The following is a 15,353-nucleotide window of genomic DNA, read 5'->3' as shown; positions in this document are numbered from 1 at the left end:
ACTTCCTCCCCCACACTCTTTTCTTTCTGTCTCTTCCTCCTTTGCGCCCTTCCTCTCCCTCAGCAGGGTTTTGCTACATAAACCAGGCTGTCCTCAAACTTGGAATCCTCCTGCCTCAGCCTCCTGAGTGCTGGGAGAACAGGTGTGTACCACTGTACCAGGCTTATAAAAGTTCTTTCTACATTATTATATAAGTCCTTTCTCTGCCTTACCTATTGCAAATACTTTTCTCAGTTTGTATTCCCTTTTTACATGAGAATCCATGTATGTGCATACCTCTAGTTCTTATGTATTCAAATAGTTTTTCTTTTGTTTGCTTGTTTTGCTCACGTAGTATAGTATCAGCCTGAGATGAACTAAGTACACATCCATGTTTTTCTAGTTCTTTCTCAGGTTTCATTTCTTACCCTGAATATTTGAACTTATTTTGGTATGTGGTATTTCCTCATGATACCCTTTTATTTTATCATCCCATGCATGACACCTGGTCACATGTTTTAAAGAAACTATGTCATCCCTTCTCTAAAATTTCAAAATACGGTACTTTTTTCATGAATAAAAGTCTTTAATGAGTTTTAGTTTTAGCCATTGGTTTGATCTTGAGAAAATATGCTTTTAATCATTTAACGTATTTTCACGAGGTTGTCATCACATATATCTTTTTCAGAATTTGTGTCTAATTTTTCTAGAATGCTTATTCTCCCAAATGAAATTTCAAATAATGTCACATTTTTTAAAAGCAAAATTTTTGTTGGGTAAGATTGTGTAAAATGTAGGAAGACAGCTTCAAAATTCTTTCCACTAGCATGGCGTGCTACTTGGTTTTGTAACCTTTTTTTATTTTTAATCATACTAGAAAACTTTTAAATTTTCTGTATGTTTTTAATATTTTGTGGTAATTTTATTTGTAGGATTTTTTTTTTTTTTTGGTTTCTGTTGATACCAAAATAGAGTATTGTCATTACATTTTCTAATTTTTTTGATGTAAAGGAAAGATTGATATTTGTAATTTTTGGCAAAGGGCACCTTACTGAGCTCTTGTTAGGTGTAACAGGTTTTTAGTCATCACTCTGGGGCTCACTAGGAGACTGTTACCAGAGGATAATGCTACTTTTGTCTTTGCTATCATGCATTTCTTTCTGTTCTCTCATTGCATTGACTAGAAGGGCTGGAGAAATGATTGTAAAAGCAGTGGTTCTTGCAGAAATCCTCTCGTCTTGGACTGCAGAGATTTTGCCAGTGTTTGGGTGTTGGCTGTCATTGGCATGAGGCAGATATATTCTTTATCATGTTTTCCTAGTTTGCTAGGTTTGTTTTGATTTTTCTAATTTTCTTTGAGCCTACCTCTCTGACCCTTTGGCTATTTAGAATTCTCTTGTTTAATTTCCAGATTCTTGAGGATTTCCCAGATATCTATTCTGCTATTTTTTCCTCCTTTAATTTTGTTGTGGTCAGAGGACATGTTTTCTATGTTCCTTTAACTTTCTTGAGCAGTGTATTTTGGCCTACTGACCTAGCACTGTAGAATAGAAACCGTTACCCAGTTTCTATTGCTGTATAACATCGCTAATTCTCAGTTTATCTTACTTTATTATTTTATTTTTGGTTCTGGGGTGAGCTAACCCCCCAGCCCAAACATAGCAGTGTAGAACAACACTTACTGCCTTATTGTTCCATAGGTGAGAAGCCTGACACAGGTCTTACTGGGCCATAGTCAAGGTGTCAGAAGGCTGTGTGTCTCTCTGGAGGCTCTAGGGGAGAATTTGTTTCTTCGCTCACTGAGCTCTTCGGTAGAACTAAGTCCTGTGGTTGTAGTGTCCTTGTTGGCTGTAGCTGAGGGCCACTCTCAGTTTCTAGAGGCACTACATCCTATAGATTGCGGCTCCCTTTCTCCATCTTCATTTTTATTATTTATTTATTTATTCATAAAATAAATAAATATCTATCTATTTCATGGTACTGTGGGTTGAACCTGCATGGCCTCACACATGCTAAACTTGTGTTGTTTTAATCAGTTTTCTATCAATGTGACAAAATACCAAGACAAGTGTCTTAAAAGGAGGAAGGATTTATTGTGGCTCACGATTCCAGAGATTTTAGTCAGTGGTTGGGTGATTTATGCCTAAAGTGGGGCAAAACCTGAGCCCTGGGACTACATGGCAGAGGAAGCTGCACTTCATGGCTGGCCAGGAAGCAGAGAGCACGGACGGGGCCAAGAAAAAGATACACCCTTCCAGGACCTCTCCCCAGTGACCTGCTTCCTCCAACCAAGCCTCACCTTCTGCAGTTTCCATTGCCTTACAATAATGCCATCAAATTATGACTCATCAATGGGTTTTAATTCACTGATGAAGTCTGAGCCTTCATGGTCCAGTCACTTCCAAATGCCCCATCTGCTGCATTGGCACCCCAGCACATGGGTCTTCGGGGAATATTTCAGGTCCAAACTTAGCACACGCTCTGCACTGAGCTGCAACCCAGACTCCTTTTCCATCTTTAAAGCCAACGATGGTAGCTTGAGTCTCCTCTCCAATCTCTTTCCTGCCCCCTCTCTATTGAGCTCTGTGACTTCAGCCAGCAGAGATTCTCCATTTTTAAAGAATTTTATGATAAAATTTGAAAGAGTTCTGGGATAATATCCTCATCCCAAAGTCCATAACCTTATCGCATTTGCAGTTCCCTGATCCACTAAAGGAGCCCATTTCTGGAGACTGAGGTGTCAACTTTTTGTAGGCCTTCATTTTGCTTTCCACACTGCCTTAAGTACAGCACAGCTTTACCCTGTGGTGTCTTTTAAAGTGGTACACTTTTGAGGTGATAAAAATTTTTAAATCTTTTTTGAATTTCCTTCTTTTTAGAGCTCTTCACTTGTAATTTGTATGCATAGAACCAAATTAAAGTTACATCATTTCAGTACAGGTCTGCTGGCAATGAATTCTGAGTTTTTGTCTTTCTGAAAAGTCTTTGTTTTGCCTTCATTTTTGAAAGTTAAATTATTTCTCAATTTCTAAATCCTGAGTTGACAAGTTTTGGGTTTTTTTCTTTTCCCTTTTAGTAGTGTAAAAATGGAGTAGAGGGCGTTCAGAAAGAAGTTGAGAGTCATGCATTTTGCCATGTTAGGATCATCTAATAATTACAGGAGAGATGGGAACAACTCAGCAATGAATTGAATCTGGCTTCCTGGTTTTTGCTAAATGAATTCTAGTCTCTTCTGCTCTATATTCTAGGCGCAGAGTAACCTTCAGATCTTGTCATGTGTGCCACCTCCAAGAAACTCCTCACTTCCAGCACCATTAGCTCTCCCCCCTTCTCTGTGTAACTCCTTGACCATTCCTTTGTATTGCACAATAATTTATTTGTTATCCATCTTGCATCTGCGTTGTTCCTCTGCACTGACTTTTGCTTCCTGTTTATTAGCACATTCAACCCTTTTATCCTAAAGAAATCTTCCCTTTCCTCCATTCTCCCGCAGTAACATCTGGTCCTTTTCTTTTCCTTCCCAGTCCAATTCCCAGGAAGTGGTCTGTCTTTGCTGTCTCTCCTGCTTCCCTCCTTCCTCTTGTCTGAGATGGCTTTGACCCCTGACCCTTACTGACACTGCTATCAGAGATAATGATGTCCTTACCATCCCCATGACCTCATGCCACTTTTCATCCTGTGTATCTGAATGCTGTATTAAATACTCACAGCCACATCTTCCTCATTACATTTCCCCAAACCCGGAATTCCTGACACTTCACTATCAAGGCTTTATTGGATCTTTCTGATTTTCACCTTGTTTTTTCTAGCTCAGTTACCCAGGCTTCTGGTATCAGACCTCTTTCCTCTCCACAGCATATGCTCTTTGGCTGGTCATTTATTTACTTTCACAAAAACAACTCTCACTGTGCATTCCCAGATCTATCCTTCTAGCCCAGACCTCTCTCTAGGGAAAGAAAAGAATGTACATGTATACTTCATGTATCATAATTTTCAGATTGCTATGTAATCTTGGTAATTATTTTAAATGGTTCTGTAATGCTGTGTTAAGTGGCTGTGCCATAATTAGCCTAACCAATTTTCTGTTGAAAATTACTTGTCCTGGATTTCTAGCTACAGTTTACAACCCATGCATGTATATTGAGTTTGAGGTTTGGTGGGATGGAAAGCGAGGGGACTTTTTCCCTTTCACACTAGCTCAGTTCTCCCATACACAGACAGGAAACCTCAGCACAGCCTTTGGCAGACCTTTCACAGACTTTCTTGTTTTAATCAGTGGCCCACTATCACTACCTAAGTCCCAGACAGCTTTTTAACTCTAGCACAAGCTACTGGAAAAAGCCTCTACCTCCCTTCTCCCCCCCAAGTCTCCTGACTCTCTGACTCTACCTGCTCTCAATTGTTAGATAAGAATTAGTTCTTCTGTCCCTAAGGCCCAAAAGAGGGATAAAGGTTTTCACATTCATATGTGTCTGGAGTGAATCTGAAAAAGAATTGACCTTTAATCAAAGTAGGCTTTCAGACCAACCAGGAGGCTATAGCTCTCCATACCTCCTCCCTACCTTGCAGTAGCCTTTGCCTCTCCTGGCTAGCAACCAGATGCTCTGCCCAGCCAGAAAGCTTGCTTGTTTTCCCTCTGTGATTCTCTAGAAGTAGTCTTCAGACCAGAAGAAACACAGGAGCCCAAATGATCAGGTCTTTGCCTTCAGCATACAGAACCTGGGCACTTTAGCTCCTGTGTCCCCAAACATTCAGATTTTTCAACCACGTAGCCTTCCTTTGTGGGTTTGCTAAGCTGCCTGCCTAATTCTCCTATTGGAGGGAGAACCTGGGCTTTTTAAAATGAAGCCCAGTGAGTCCATGATTCTGAGGGCAGCAACAGTGACATTTTTGGTCCCCTTCCCAGGTGTGATTTGTATCTGTGAAATGAACCTATATTTGGAGGTCTGACCTGTTGATGCTTCAGTTTTTGCCTTATTTTCATCCACTTTCAGTAGCACATGGTGAGCTGGGGAATATGATTTTCAGCACTTGGTTGACTCTTGTTTTTGAGTCCTTCCTCATTCTTCCCAATCTGACTGTATCTTCTCCCCTGAGTAAGGGGAGAAGGTTATGTGTCATCCCTCTTGTGAACCAAGCTTGTGCAAATTTAGTTTTAACATAAAGGCATTCCTAAAATAATAATGCAGTAAGTAGACAGTAGCATCCTTACTGTGATCAGGACAGAGGGTAGCCCTGTGCACCAGTTAGTGACATTACGGTTTGGAATATGAAGTGTCCCCCAAAAGGCTCATGTGTTGAATGTTTGGTTCCCAGCTGGTGGTGCTATTTTGGAAAGTTCTGGAAACTTTAGGAAGTGGGGCCTCGCTGGAGGAAGGAGGTCTCTGGGGGCAGGTCCTCAGAGGCTGTATCACATCTGGGCCCTTCTCTGACCTCTCTCCCTGCTACCTGTCTGCCACGAGGTGACCAGCCCCCATTTTTATATATAACTGTCGTGATGTTCTGCCTTACTTTGGACCCAAAGTAACGGAGTCAAAGACCATGGACTGACACCCAAGCAATCGTGAGCTAAATAAATATGTCTTCCCTTCAGTTGTTTCTGTTGGACATCTGGTCACAGCTGTGAGAAAAGCAATACAATAATAAATAAAGTAAGTGAAGTTGTCACAGTCTTCGGACTGTCTACTGCCACTTATCTCGTGGTCTTTCTCTCTCTTTGCTCCTGCTAATAGATTTTTCACAAATTGCATTTGAAGTTACGGAAAAGCACAAGAGCTAATGGTGTACAGCTGTTCCTCCCCCCCCCCCCCCCCCCCCCCCCGTGCCACTTGTCGTTCTGCTGTGAAGCACTGTGGTCTATACAGCCTCTTAACTCCAGGACCTAGGGTAACTGCATCCCAGATGTTGTAGATAAAGCCATAAAGTTTGATGATTGTACCGGGTCTTATGTGTAGATAGGAGGGCGAGAGAAAGTAACTTCAGTTACTCTCTAATACATTGCTTTAAAATTAATCAACAGTAAGCTGAGTTTAAAAACTACTTCAGGTGTGTCATTCTCTGAAAACCCTAGACTGTGGCCTTTTACACTAGGGCATTGGTTTCTAAGAGGAGGCCTCTATCTGTGATTCCTAGCCAGATGGATGAGCCACCCCTTCAGAGCACTCCAGTCCTCTATCCTGAGAACCAAGGGATGGAGAGGAAAGTCAACAAAGAGAGGCGTGCAGCCCGCTCTACTTCACCTGTAGGGTGATGTCAGTATGATTTCCATCTTACATATTCCCAGCAGCCTTCCTCCATTTACCTCTCTCGTCCCATCCATCATCTTCCCCTATCCTAACACCAACAACAAAAGTCTCTGAATTTAGACACTGAATTTAAACCTCCTCCCCTCCCAAGAACACATAGTGGTGTGAGCTTTATCCCTTAGCAAGGACAGTGAACCCTGTAAAACAAAGGAGATCCAACAAAATTCTGGTAGAATGAAAAAGACTGAGAACATGTTCTCAGTTGAGTACCACCCCTCACCCTTAACCATGATCTCAGGCAATGGAAAAGCTGTGAGTATATGAAACAAAAGTGTTTTTGAGCATAGAACCTAATGCCATCATAAATTTATTAAAACAAGAGCTCAAACTTAATTTGAAACATAAAATGAGATGAAATGGGAAATATGAAACTAAGAATATAATGAGAACAAATCAACATCAGTCTGAAACAAATAAATTTGAAACAGTAAAGAAGTTAATGACCTAAAAATTCAATTACTGACATAGGGAAAAGCTTTAGAAAGCTGTAGAGAAAACAAAATGGGAAACAAATACACACAAACAAAAACAATAACAAAAAAAGATGAAAGAAACTTGAATCATCATAGGGGTGATCCAGCATGAACACCACTGATTTATCTAAAGAAATGAACCTTATGCCAAAGAAGAAATTTATCAGGAACTGTAATACAAGAAAAGTTTCCTGAAATAAACCAAGTTGCCTGAAGGCAAAGGAGTATGCAACATTTTGAAGGGAAGAATAGTATCTCCTAAGGAAATATGGATAAGTTTAGTAATTCTGTTATTTTGTTGGTTTCTTTTTTTTTTTTTTTTTGGCTTTCTCCAGACAGGGCCTCAGTTGATACATAGCCCAGACAGGATTGGAATTTAAGATTCTCTTGTCTCAGCCTCCCAAATACTGGGGTCACAGGTGTGTGTTACTAATGCCATCTTTCATTTTAAGCACAAAGTTAAATTTTGTTCTTTTTATTTAAAGCATAAAACATATTTCTGGCTGTTCCAACATGGGATAAATTTTTACATTTTTCTTTGGAGTGTATAGCACAATTTAATTTAAAAAAATACATAGTTATCTAAAAATAAAACCTTATTCCAGAAAGTATGTGAAACAGTAAAACAATCATGAACATGTTCTGCGTGGAACTTGGCGTTGGTGGTGTCAGGTCTGAGAGCTGCCCTGCAAGGCTTCCTCATCTCTTTCTTTAGTTACTTTCACTGCTTTGTGTCTTTCCCCTCCTCCCAGCTTTCAGGAAGGAGAGGAAACTGCTCACCTTCCATGGTGATTATCGTTTTTATGTCACCGTGTGCCTAAAGCACAACATTGACTTCATGATGTGCAGCTTGAGGCGGGAAATATCATTTCATAAAACAGTGGACTGAAGAATTAAAAAACGTCACTTTGTACAAGTTAACAGTACTGATGTCTTTTGTCTGTTATTATTTAGCTGAAATATTTTAGTCATGAGACCCCCTCCCCCACCTTTTCGGTGGTTACAGTGGGATAATACTTATTTTTTCATTAATCTAATATATAAGAGCACACAAACAGATGTCACAACATGACTAGAATACTTTATTTTATGTAAATTTTCATCCTTAATAAATGCAAAGTAGTTATTACAGAGTAGACATTTTGGTCTAATATGAATTTCAAATATGTGCATTGCAACAGCTATTTGAAAATAATGAAGAATTAAAGTATTTGGCTTTTCTACAAGTAAGTAATATATGGTTGAATAATTTTGTTTGTATGCCAAGGATCCAACAAATGGAAACCAAATGAAATTAGGACAAGTAATTATTGCTCAAAAATATAATGGTTGACAGAGATTATGGGTAGTTGATGCCCTTTAAATGCTGATTTATTTCCAAAACAGCTAGAAAAAAGGATGACTTCATCTTTTCTTTCCTGCAATAAATTTTTCCTCTGTGTATGTACGTCTTGCCTCCCTTCCTCCTTCCCTATCTACCTATTTGTCATTAAAGACAAAGAAGCAGCTGTGAGTATTTTGTTTAGTTAAAATAGTGTTTTATGGTTTTTGTGTTTCTTTTGTAACCAAGAGCCATTAAGGTCTTAGGACTTTTTAGTTTTGTTGGTAGGAAACCACAAATAAGTGGTTTTACTTTTGTAGTTTTCTGTTCATTAGTGTAATTGCTAAAGTTCCAGTACTTCAAGATTCTACCAACGAATATTTCATGATCACCCAACATATACTCACTCTAAAAACTATTACATAGTTCCCTTCTGTTTGTCAGTACATCAGTATTGTGTATTTAGAAACTTCATGAAGAGCTTGCTTTAAAAGATCCTTAATTTAATCAACATCCAAACACCCAGCATGAAAAGGTCTTCCTTCTTTGTCGGTCCCCCTTCTCAGACTGGTGTCAACAGAGTCCTCAGATAGGAGAGTAAAAGGGGAGGACATTCAATGGTGAAAACTTACAGCTCCACAACCTGGGTTACTTCAGAAAGGAACATAGTGTTCTAGAAAAGTTTCCATGAATTTTGATTGTGACCTTCAAAAATTGCCACAATGTTAGTGCAGTATTATTTAGAATAGGCTTTTCTCAGACTACTTTCTTCAACTGTCAGAGTGCTCTCGTGATAGTAATCTTAATTTAAAAGAAAATTACGGTTGGTGTTCTACAATCTTACCAATTGGTTTCTTTTTTTTTCCAACAGAAATCCTAGAGGCTGGTGTTAAAGGAGCTTCAGAATCCCTTAAAGGTGTGAAACGAAAGAAGATTGTCACTGAGAATCACCTGAAGAAAATACCAAAATCCCCCCTGAGAAATCCTCTCCAGGCAAAACACAAACAAAACACAGAGGAGTTGGCTTTTGCTGGTCTTCAGAGTGCTTCAGAGCCTCACAAGAAACAGAATTATATTCCTGTCAAAAATGGGAAGCAGTTTGCCAAACAAAATGGAGAAAGACCTGGTATAACTGCCGAGGTCTCCAAGTCTGAAGACCCCGTGTCCCCCAAGAAGCCCCCGCTCCTGCAGCACCCGTCAGAACTGCGAAGATGGAGATCAGAAGGCGCGGACCCAGCCGGGCTCAGTGTCCTGGATGAAAAACGGGACACAAGCTCCTTGTGCAGCAAAACCAGGACTGACAACAGTGAATGTATCCCTTCCCATGGCTGTGCCACTCCCCCCTCATATACAAACACCGCCTTCGATGTCTTACTGAAAGCGATGGAGCCAGAGCTGAGCACCTTGTCACAAAAGGGCTCATCGTGTGCAATTAAGACAGAAAAACTAAGACCAAATAAACCTGCACGATCCCCTTCACAATTAAAACTCAGTTCTGTGGGTGCCCCAAATCAGACTTCACAAGACTTTGTTGCCAAGTCGCAGTGCTCTCCCTGTACCTCATACACAGTGCATGTGGCCACTGCTCAGAAGAATGAGCCAGTGGCTGTTCAATCCGTTTCTCACCAGTATAATCCACAGGAACACTTTGTTTCCAAACCTAACCAACACAGTCAGCAGCTTCCGGGGCGTGCAGGTTTCACAGGATCACTAATGAATCTGCAAACTCAAGAGAATGCTAAACTTGACCAGGTGTATAATATAGCAATGACGTCAACCATAGGTCTCACTTCACCTTCCAGTAGAACTCAGGTTACTCCTCCAAACCAGCAAATGGATTCTGCTTCACCCTTGTCAATAAGTCCAGCCAATTCCACACAGTCTCCCCCCACGCCAATCTATAATTCAACTCACGTTGCCTCTGTTGTTAATCAAAGCGTAGAACAAATGTGCAATCTTCTTCTGAGAGATCAGAAGCCAAAAAAACAAGGAAAATATATCTGTGAGTATTGCAATAGAGCTTGTGCAAAGCCTAGTGTGCTTTTAAAGCATATCCGCTCCCACACTGGAGAGCGGCCCTACCCCTGTGTGACTTGCGGATTTTCCTTTAAGACTAAAAGTAATCTGTATAAGCACAAAAAATCCCACGCACATACTATCAAACTGGGTCTTGTCTTGCAACCAGATGCTGGTGGTTTGTTCTTATCCCAGGAGTCCCCAAAAGCACTTAGTGTCCAGTCAGATGTAGAAGACAGTGGGGAGAGCGAGGAGGAGGGCCCCGGTGAGGGGAGACAGAATGACCCCAATACTGCAGAGCTGCAGCCTGTGCAAATAGTGAAGAAAGTAGCAAGTTCTGAACCCGTCGTAGCAAAATCAGCTTCTGTTCTGGGCAGTTCAGATCATGTTGCAGGTGACTTTTCATCACAGGACAGATCTTCAGAATCACAGGCACTGGCAGAGTTACCAAAAGTTGTGGTCCACCCTGTCAGCACGTCCCCCTTGAGAACCGATAGTCCCAAGGTTGTCAGTCCCAAACCTGAACTTTCTAGTGCTCAGAGACAGAAGGACCTCCAGGTCGCAACCATACTGTCCCATTCAGTCAGTGTGTCCTCCCTCGAGACTGATGAGAAATCCCATCCAAAAGGGGACCTGAGTCAGCCAGAAGGAAAACAAGAGTGTCATGGAGGAGCAGTACATGCCCAACTCCAAAGGCAGCAGGCCACCGATTACTCCCAAGAGCAGCAAGGCAAACTCCTGAGTCCTCGGAGTTTAGGAAGTACGGATTCTGGCTACTTTTCACGGTCTGAAAGTGCTGATCAAGCAGTGAGTCCTCCAACTCCCTTTGCTAGAACCTTCCCCACCACAGAACCAGATTCCACTAAGAATAATGGACCCTCTACACCTCGAATCGGTACACCAGCACCCCCTGCTTTGACAGCAGGGGAAAAACCATTGCTCTTAGCAGGCCAGATGCGCCCACCATTAGCCACAAAAACACTGGAGGAGCGGATATCAAAGCTTATCTCAGACAATGAGGCCCTGGTAGATGATAAGCAGCTGGACAGTGTCAAGCCACGGAGAACCTCCCTCTCCAGACGAGGAAGCATCGATTCCCCCAAGTCCTACATATTTAAAGATTCTTTCCAGTTTGACCTAAAACCAATGGGGCGGAGAACAAGTTCAAGTTCTGATATACCAAAGTCCCCATTTACCCCTACTGAGAAGTCAAAACAAGTGTTTCTCCTGTCAGTACCCTCCCTTGACTGCTTGCCTATTACAAGAAGTAACTCCATGCCAACAACAGGTTACTCAGCAGTCCCTGCAAATTTAATTCCTCCCCCTCACCCACTAAGAGGAAGCCAGTCATTTGATGACAAAATTGGCGCTTTCTATGATGATGTCTTTGTCTCAGGACCCAACACTTCAGTACCCCCAAGTGGACATCCCCGTCCTCTCGTCCGGCAGGCAGCAGTAGAAGACTCTTTGGCCAATGAGAACCATGTTCTTGGCACTGGCCAGTCCTTGGATGAGAGCTGTCAAGGATGCCCTGCTACCAGTGAAGCTGGGTCAGCCCGGAACAAGGCTGTGGCACCAGGCTCACACCTAGAGAAAAAGAAGTCTCACCAAGGACGAGGGACCATGTTTGAGTGTGAAACCTGTAGAAATAGATACAGGAAATTGGAGAATTTTGAAAACCATAAGAAATTTTACTGTTCAGAGTTACATGGACCCAAAACCAAGGTAACTATGAGAGAGCCTGAACACAGCCCTGTAGCTGGCGGGACACAGCCCCAAGTTCTGCACTACAGAGTTGCTGGTTCCACAGGTGTCTGGGAGCAGACGCCCCAGATCAGAAAAAGGAGGAAAATGAAAAGTGTTGGAGATGATGAGGAGCTTCAGCCAAATGAAAGTGGAACGTCTCCCAAAAGCTCTGATGCCCTTCAGCTGCAGAGTGCCTCAGGCTCTGCTCCCAGCCTGTCCAAACAGGCCACTGCCATGACCAGTGACCAGCAGCCCAGGAGCATACAGCTGCACAACTCCCAGGTTCCACTGATGGCCAGGGGCCCTGAGCAGACCATGGATCCAAAGCTGTCTACCATCATGGAACAGCCGATGAGTGCAGCTGTCCAGGACAAGGTGGAGGTGAAGAGGCAAGGGACCGGCATCTCAGTCATCCAGCACACTAACTCCCTGAGTAGACCCAACTCATTTGATAAGCTGGAGCCCTTCGAAGCAAGCTCCACTGTTTCTTTCCAGGAACTGAGTAGAACTGGGAAGCCTGGGTCTCTGAGAGTGATGGGAAGCTCGCCAGAGGAAGGCCACCCTTCTCGGGACATGTCACATCCTCACCAGCCTGCACTGTCAGATGCTCTCAGGGGAGAGCTGTGGGAAAGCTCCAGAAAGATTGCAAGTGAGCGACACGTGTTAGGACCACCCTCGAGACTTGTCCGGCAGCACAATATCCAAGTTCCAGAAATTCTTGTCACAGAAGAGCCAGATCGGGACCTGGAAACCCAGGGCCATGAGGAAGAAAAATCTGAGAAGTTCAGTTGGCCTCAGCGTAGTGAAACCTTGTCAAAGTTGCCAACAGAGAAACTGCCACCCAAAAAGAAAAGACTCCGCCTGACCGAGATAGAGCACTCCTCCACGGAGTCAAGTTTTGACTCAACTCTCTCCCGGAGTCTAAGCAGAGAGAGCAGCTTATCACACACCTCGAGTTTCTCAGCCTCCTTAGACATAGAGGACACTTCTAAAACAGAGGTCTCCCCCAAAATCGATTTTCCAAATAAAGCAGAGTTTCTTTTGATCCCGCCTGGCTCAAATACACTGAATGTCCCTGGAAGTCACCGGGAAATGAAGCGTGCTGCATCAGAACAGATCAATTGCCTGCCAATGCTGATGGAGGTCTCTGACTTCAGAAGTAAGTCATTCGACTGTGGGAGCATGACCCCACCCCAGACAGCCCCACCTGCCGAATCACAGCCTTCAACCCCCCCTTCTAGTGTGGGGGTCCCTGGACATGTGCCCCTTTTGGAAAGAAGGCGGGGCCCACTGATCCGACAGATATCTTTAAACATAGCTCCAGATAGTCATCTGTTGCCTGGAAGCCTATCATCGTTCCAAAATATTGCTCTGGCAGTGCCATTTCAGGGTTCTCAGCTCCCTAACACTTCTCTGGCTGAGTTTCCTGCAAATACTTTGCATTCCCAGACTCAAACAAAGGATCTGCGGGCACAAACATCAAATTCTAGCTCTACTAACGTCTTTCCGGTTCAACAGCCTTTCAGTATCAATTTGTTAAATCAAACCCCTGCAACCCTTAGCCACCAAAACACACAGCTGCCTCTGCAAGTGTTTGCAAAGGGAGACAAACCAGATGCACGATCCACCATATGTGTGTCTTCTCCAAGCCAGGATTGCTTTGCTCCTAAGTACCAACTTGAGTGTCAGGTCTTCTCTGCAGGTCAATCCTGTTCTTCTAATCCTGTCCATCTTTTGCCCAGTCAAGTTCTTCCAGACCCAGCTGGAGCAGATCAGTGCATGGCTACAGTAGCCTTACCAACCAAACTGGTGGATTCCATGTCTAACTCGGACCCTTTGCCACCTCTGGGACTCAGGCCACCAGGCCCTCTTCAGGTGCAGAAGGTGCCATCATCCTTCATGCTACCTATACATCTGCAGAGTAATGTTCCCACATACTGTTTTGCCACTGTCACATCGCTGCCACAAATCCTAGTGACTCAAGATCTCTCCAGCACACCAATTTGCCAGACTAATCAAAGTATAGTACCAACCAGTGAAGAACAAAGTCCCATGCCAAAATCACAGGACGATCACCAGAATGCTTTGCCAAACCCAGAGGAAGAACTCATTTGCAAAAATGTTTTCTCTGAGATCAGCCAGAGTTCTTTCTCCGAATCTTTGCCCATAACTCAGAAAATGTCTGCTGGTAGACTTTCCCCCCAACAAGAATCTTCAGTCTCCAGCAAAAGGATGCTTTCCCCAGCAAACAGCTTAGACATTGCCATGGAAAAGCACCAGAAGCGGGCCAAAGATGAAAATGGAGCTGTTTGTGCCACGGACATTAGACCATTGGAGCCACTGAGTTCAAGAGCAAACGAGGGTAATAGACAGAAGAAACCAGTTTTAGTGAGACAGCTTTGTACTACAGAGTCCCTCGAAGGAGTGATATTGGAGCAGGATGTTTTTTCTCAGCCTGAAACTAGTAGGGAAGCTATTAATTTGACAGCGGTTTTACCAGCTGATAATTTGTCATCAGGACACTCCAAGTTTATAGTCATAGAACCTATCAATGAATTGCAAGAATTTGAAAATATTAAGTGTTCTGCATCATTAACTCTTACAGTTCAAAATTCACCTCTCCCTTCAGAAGATACCCACATTTCTCCTTTGAAATCTGTAGGCAATGGCCAAGAAAGGACATCTCCAGGGATTAACAATCAAAGTGGCAAAGTGAATGTCCAAGGACAAAGTGAACCACCCACCACCACTCTTCCATGGCTCAACCCTGCAGACACGCATCAGCTGTCTTTCCCTAGCCTAAAGACTGCAACCAGCTTTACGTGGTGTTATCTATTAAGGCAGAAGTCATTGCCTTTGCCTCAGAATGACCAGAAAACTTCAGCCTACACTGACTGGATAGTAAGCTCCAGTAACCCAAATCCACTTGGTTTGCCTACAAAAGTTGCTCTTTCTCTCCTTAATTCAAAACAGAAGACTGGAAAATCACTATATTGTCAAGCAATAACCACCCACTCTAAATCAGATTTACTGGTCTATTCAAGCAAGTGGAAAAGCAACTTAAGCAAGGTACTTGAAATAGAATTTATTTTCAAATATGGTTTGTGCAAATTAGTTTCAACATGTCTTGATACCTTTAAATATTTTACTTAGAAGTATTTTAATTTTGAATTACACATTGTACTCTGTGTGTTGTAATTATTGGGAAGGCAGGTGACATTATTTACCCCGGTAGTAATTCTGATAAGAATCAACTGGAGTCCTTGCAGTGATTCCATCTTGAAATGATGACTTACTCTGAGCACTGTTTTTATTTTGTTTTTTTTAGCTGACTATGGTAAGTCTTTAATGGGAGAGATAATCACATTTTACCTTGATCTAACTTTTCTCTTGGGGTATTATTGTTAAATGAGAGGAGACTGTGGTTCCTGCTAGTGCAGGGACACAAAGAGTTGCAGTGTCAGTAGTATCACAGGAGTATGTGCAATTCTAAAAGAAGGAAGTCTTTTAACA

General features: G+C 42.6%; 1 protein-coding gene across 4 annotated transcripts in view; it reads left to right on the top strand.

The window, feature by feature from the left end:
- The window catches only part of Hivep1 (HIVEP zinc finger 1), a 127,858-nt gene that overhangs the window by 83,931 nt on the left and 28,574 nt on the right, over positions 1 to 15,353 (top strand). For all 4 annotated transcript variants that reach the window (XM_074082898.1, XM_074082900.1, XM_074082899.1 and 1 more), the window contains exon 4: positions 8,950 to 14,909. In XM_074082898.1, coding sequence (XP_073938999.1) covers positions 8,950 to 14,909 — 5,960 coding nt within the window. The remainder of the gene's footprint in view (positions 1 to 8,949; positions 14,910 to 15,353) is intronic.

This window comes from Castor canadensis, chromosome 8 (genome assembly GCF_047511655.1).
Source record: "Castor canadensis chromosome 8, mCasCan1.hap1v2, whole genome shotgun sequence".
NCBI classification, from domain to species: Eukaryota; Metazoa; Chordata; class Mammalia; order Rodentia; family Castoridae; genus Castor; species Castor canadensis.
The sequence above is the reverse complement of the archived record's forward strand: the minus strand, read 5'-3'. Positions and strand labels throughout refer to the sequence as shown.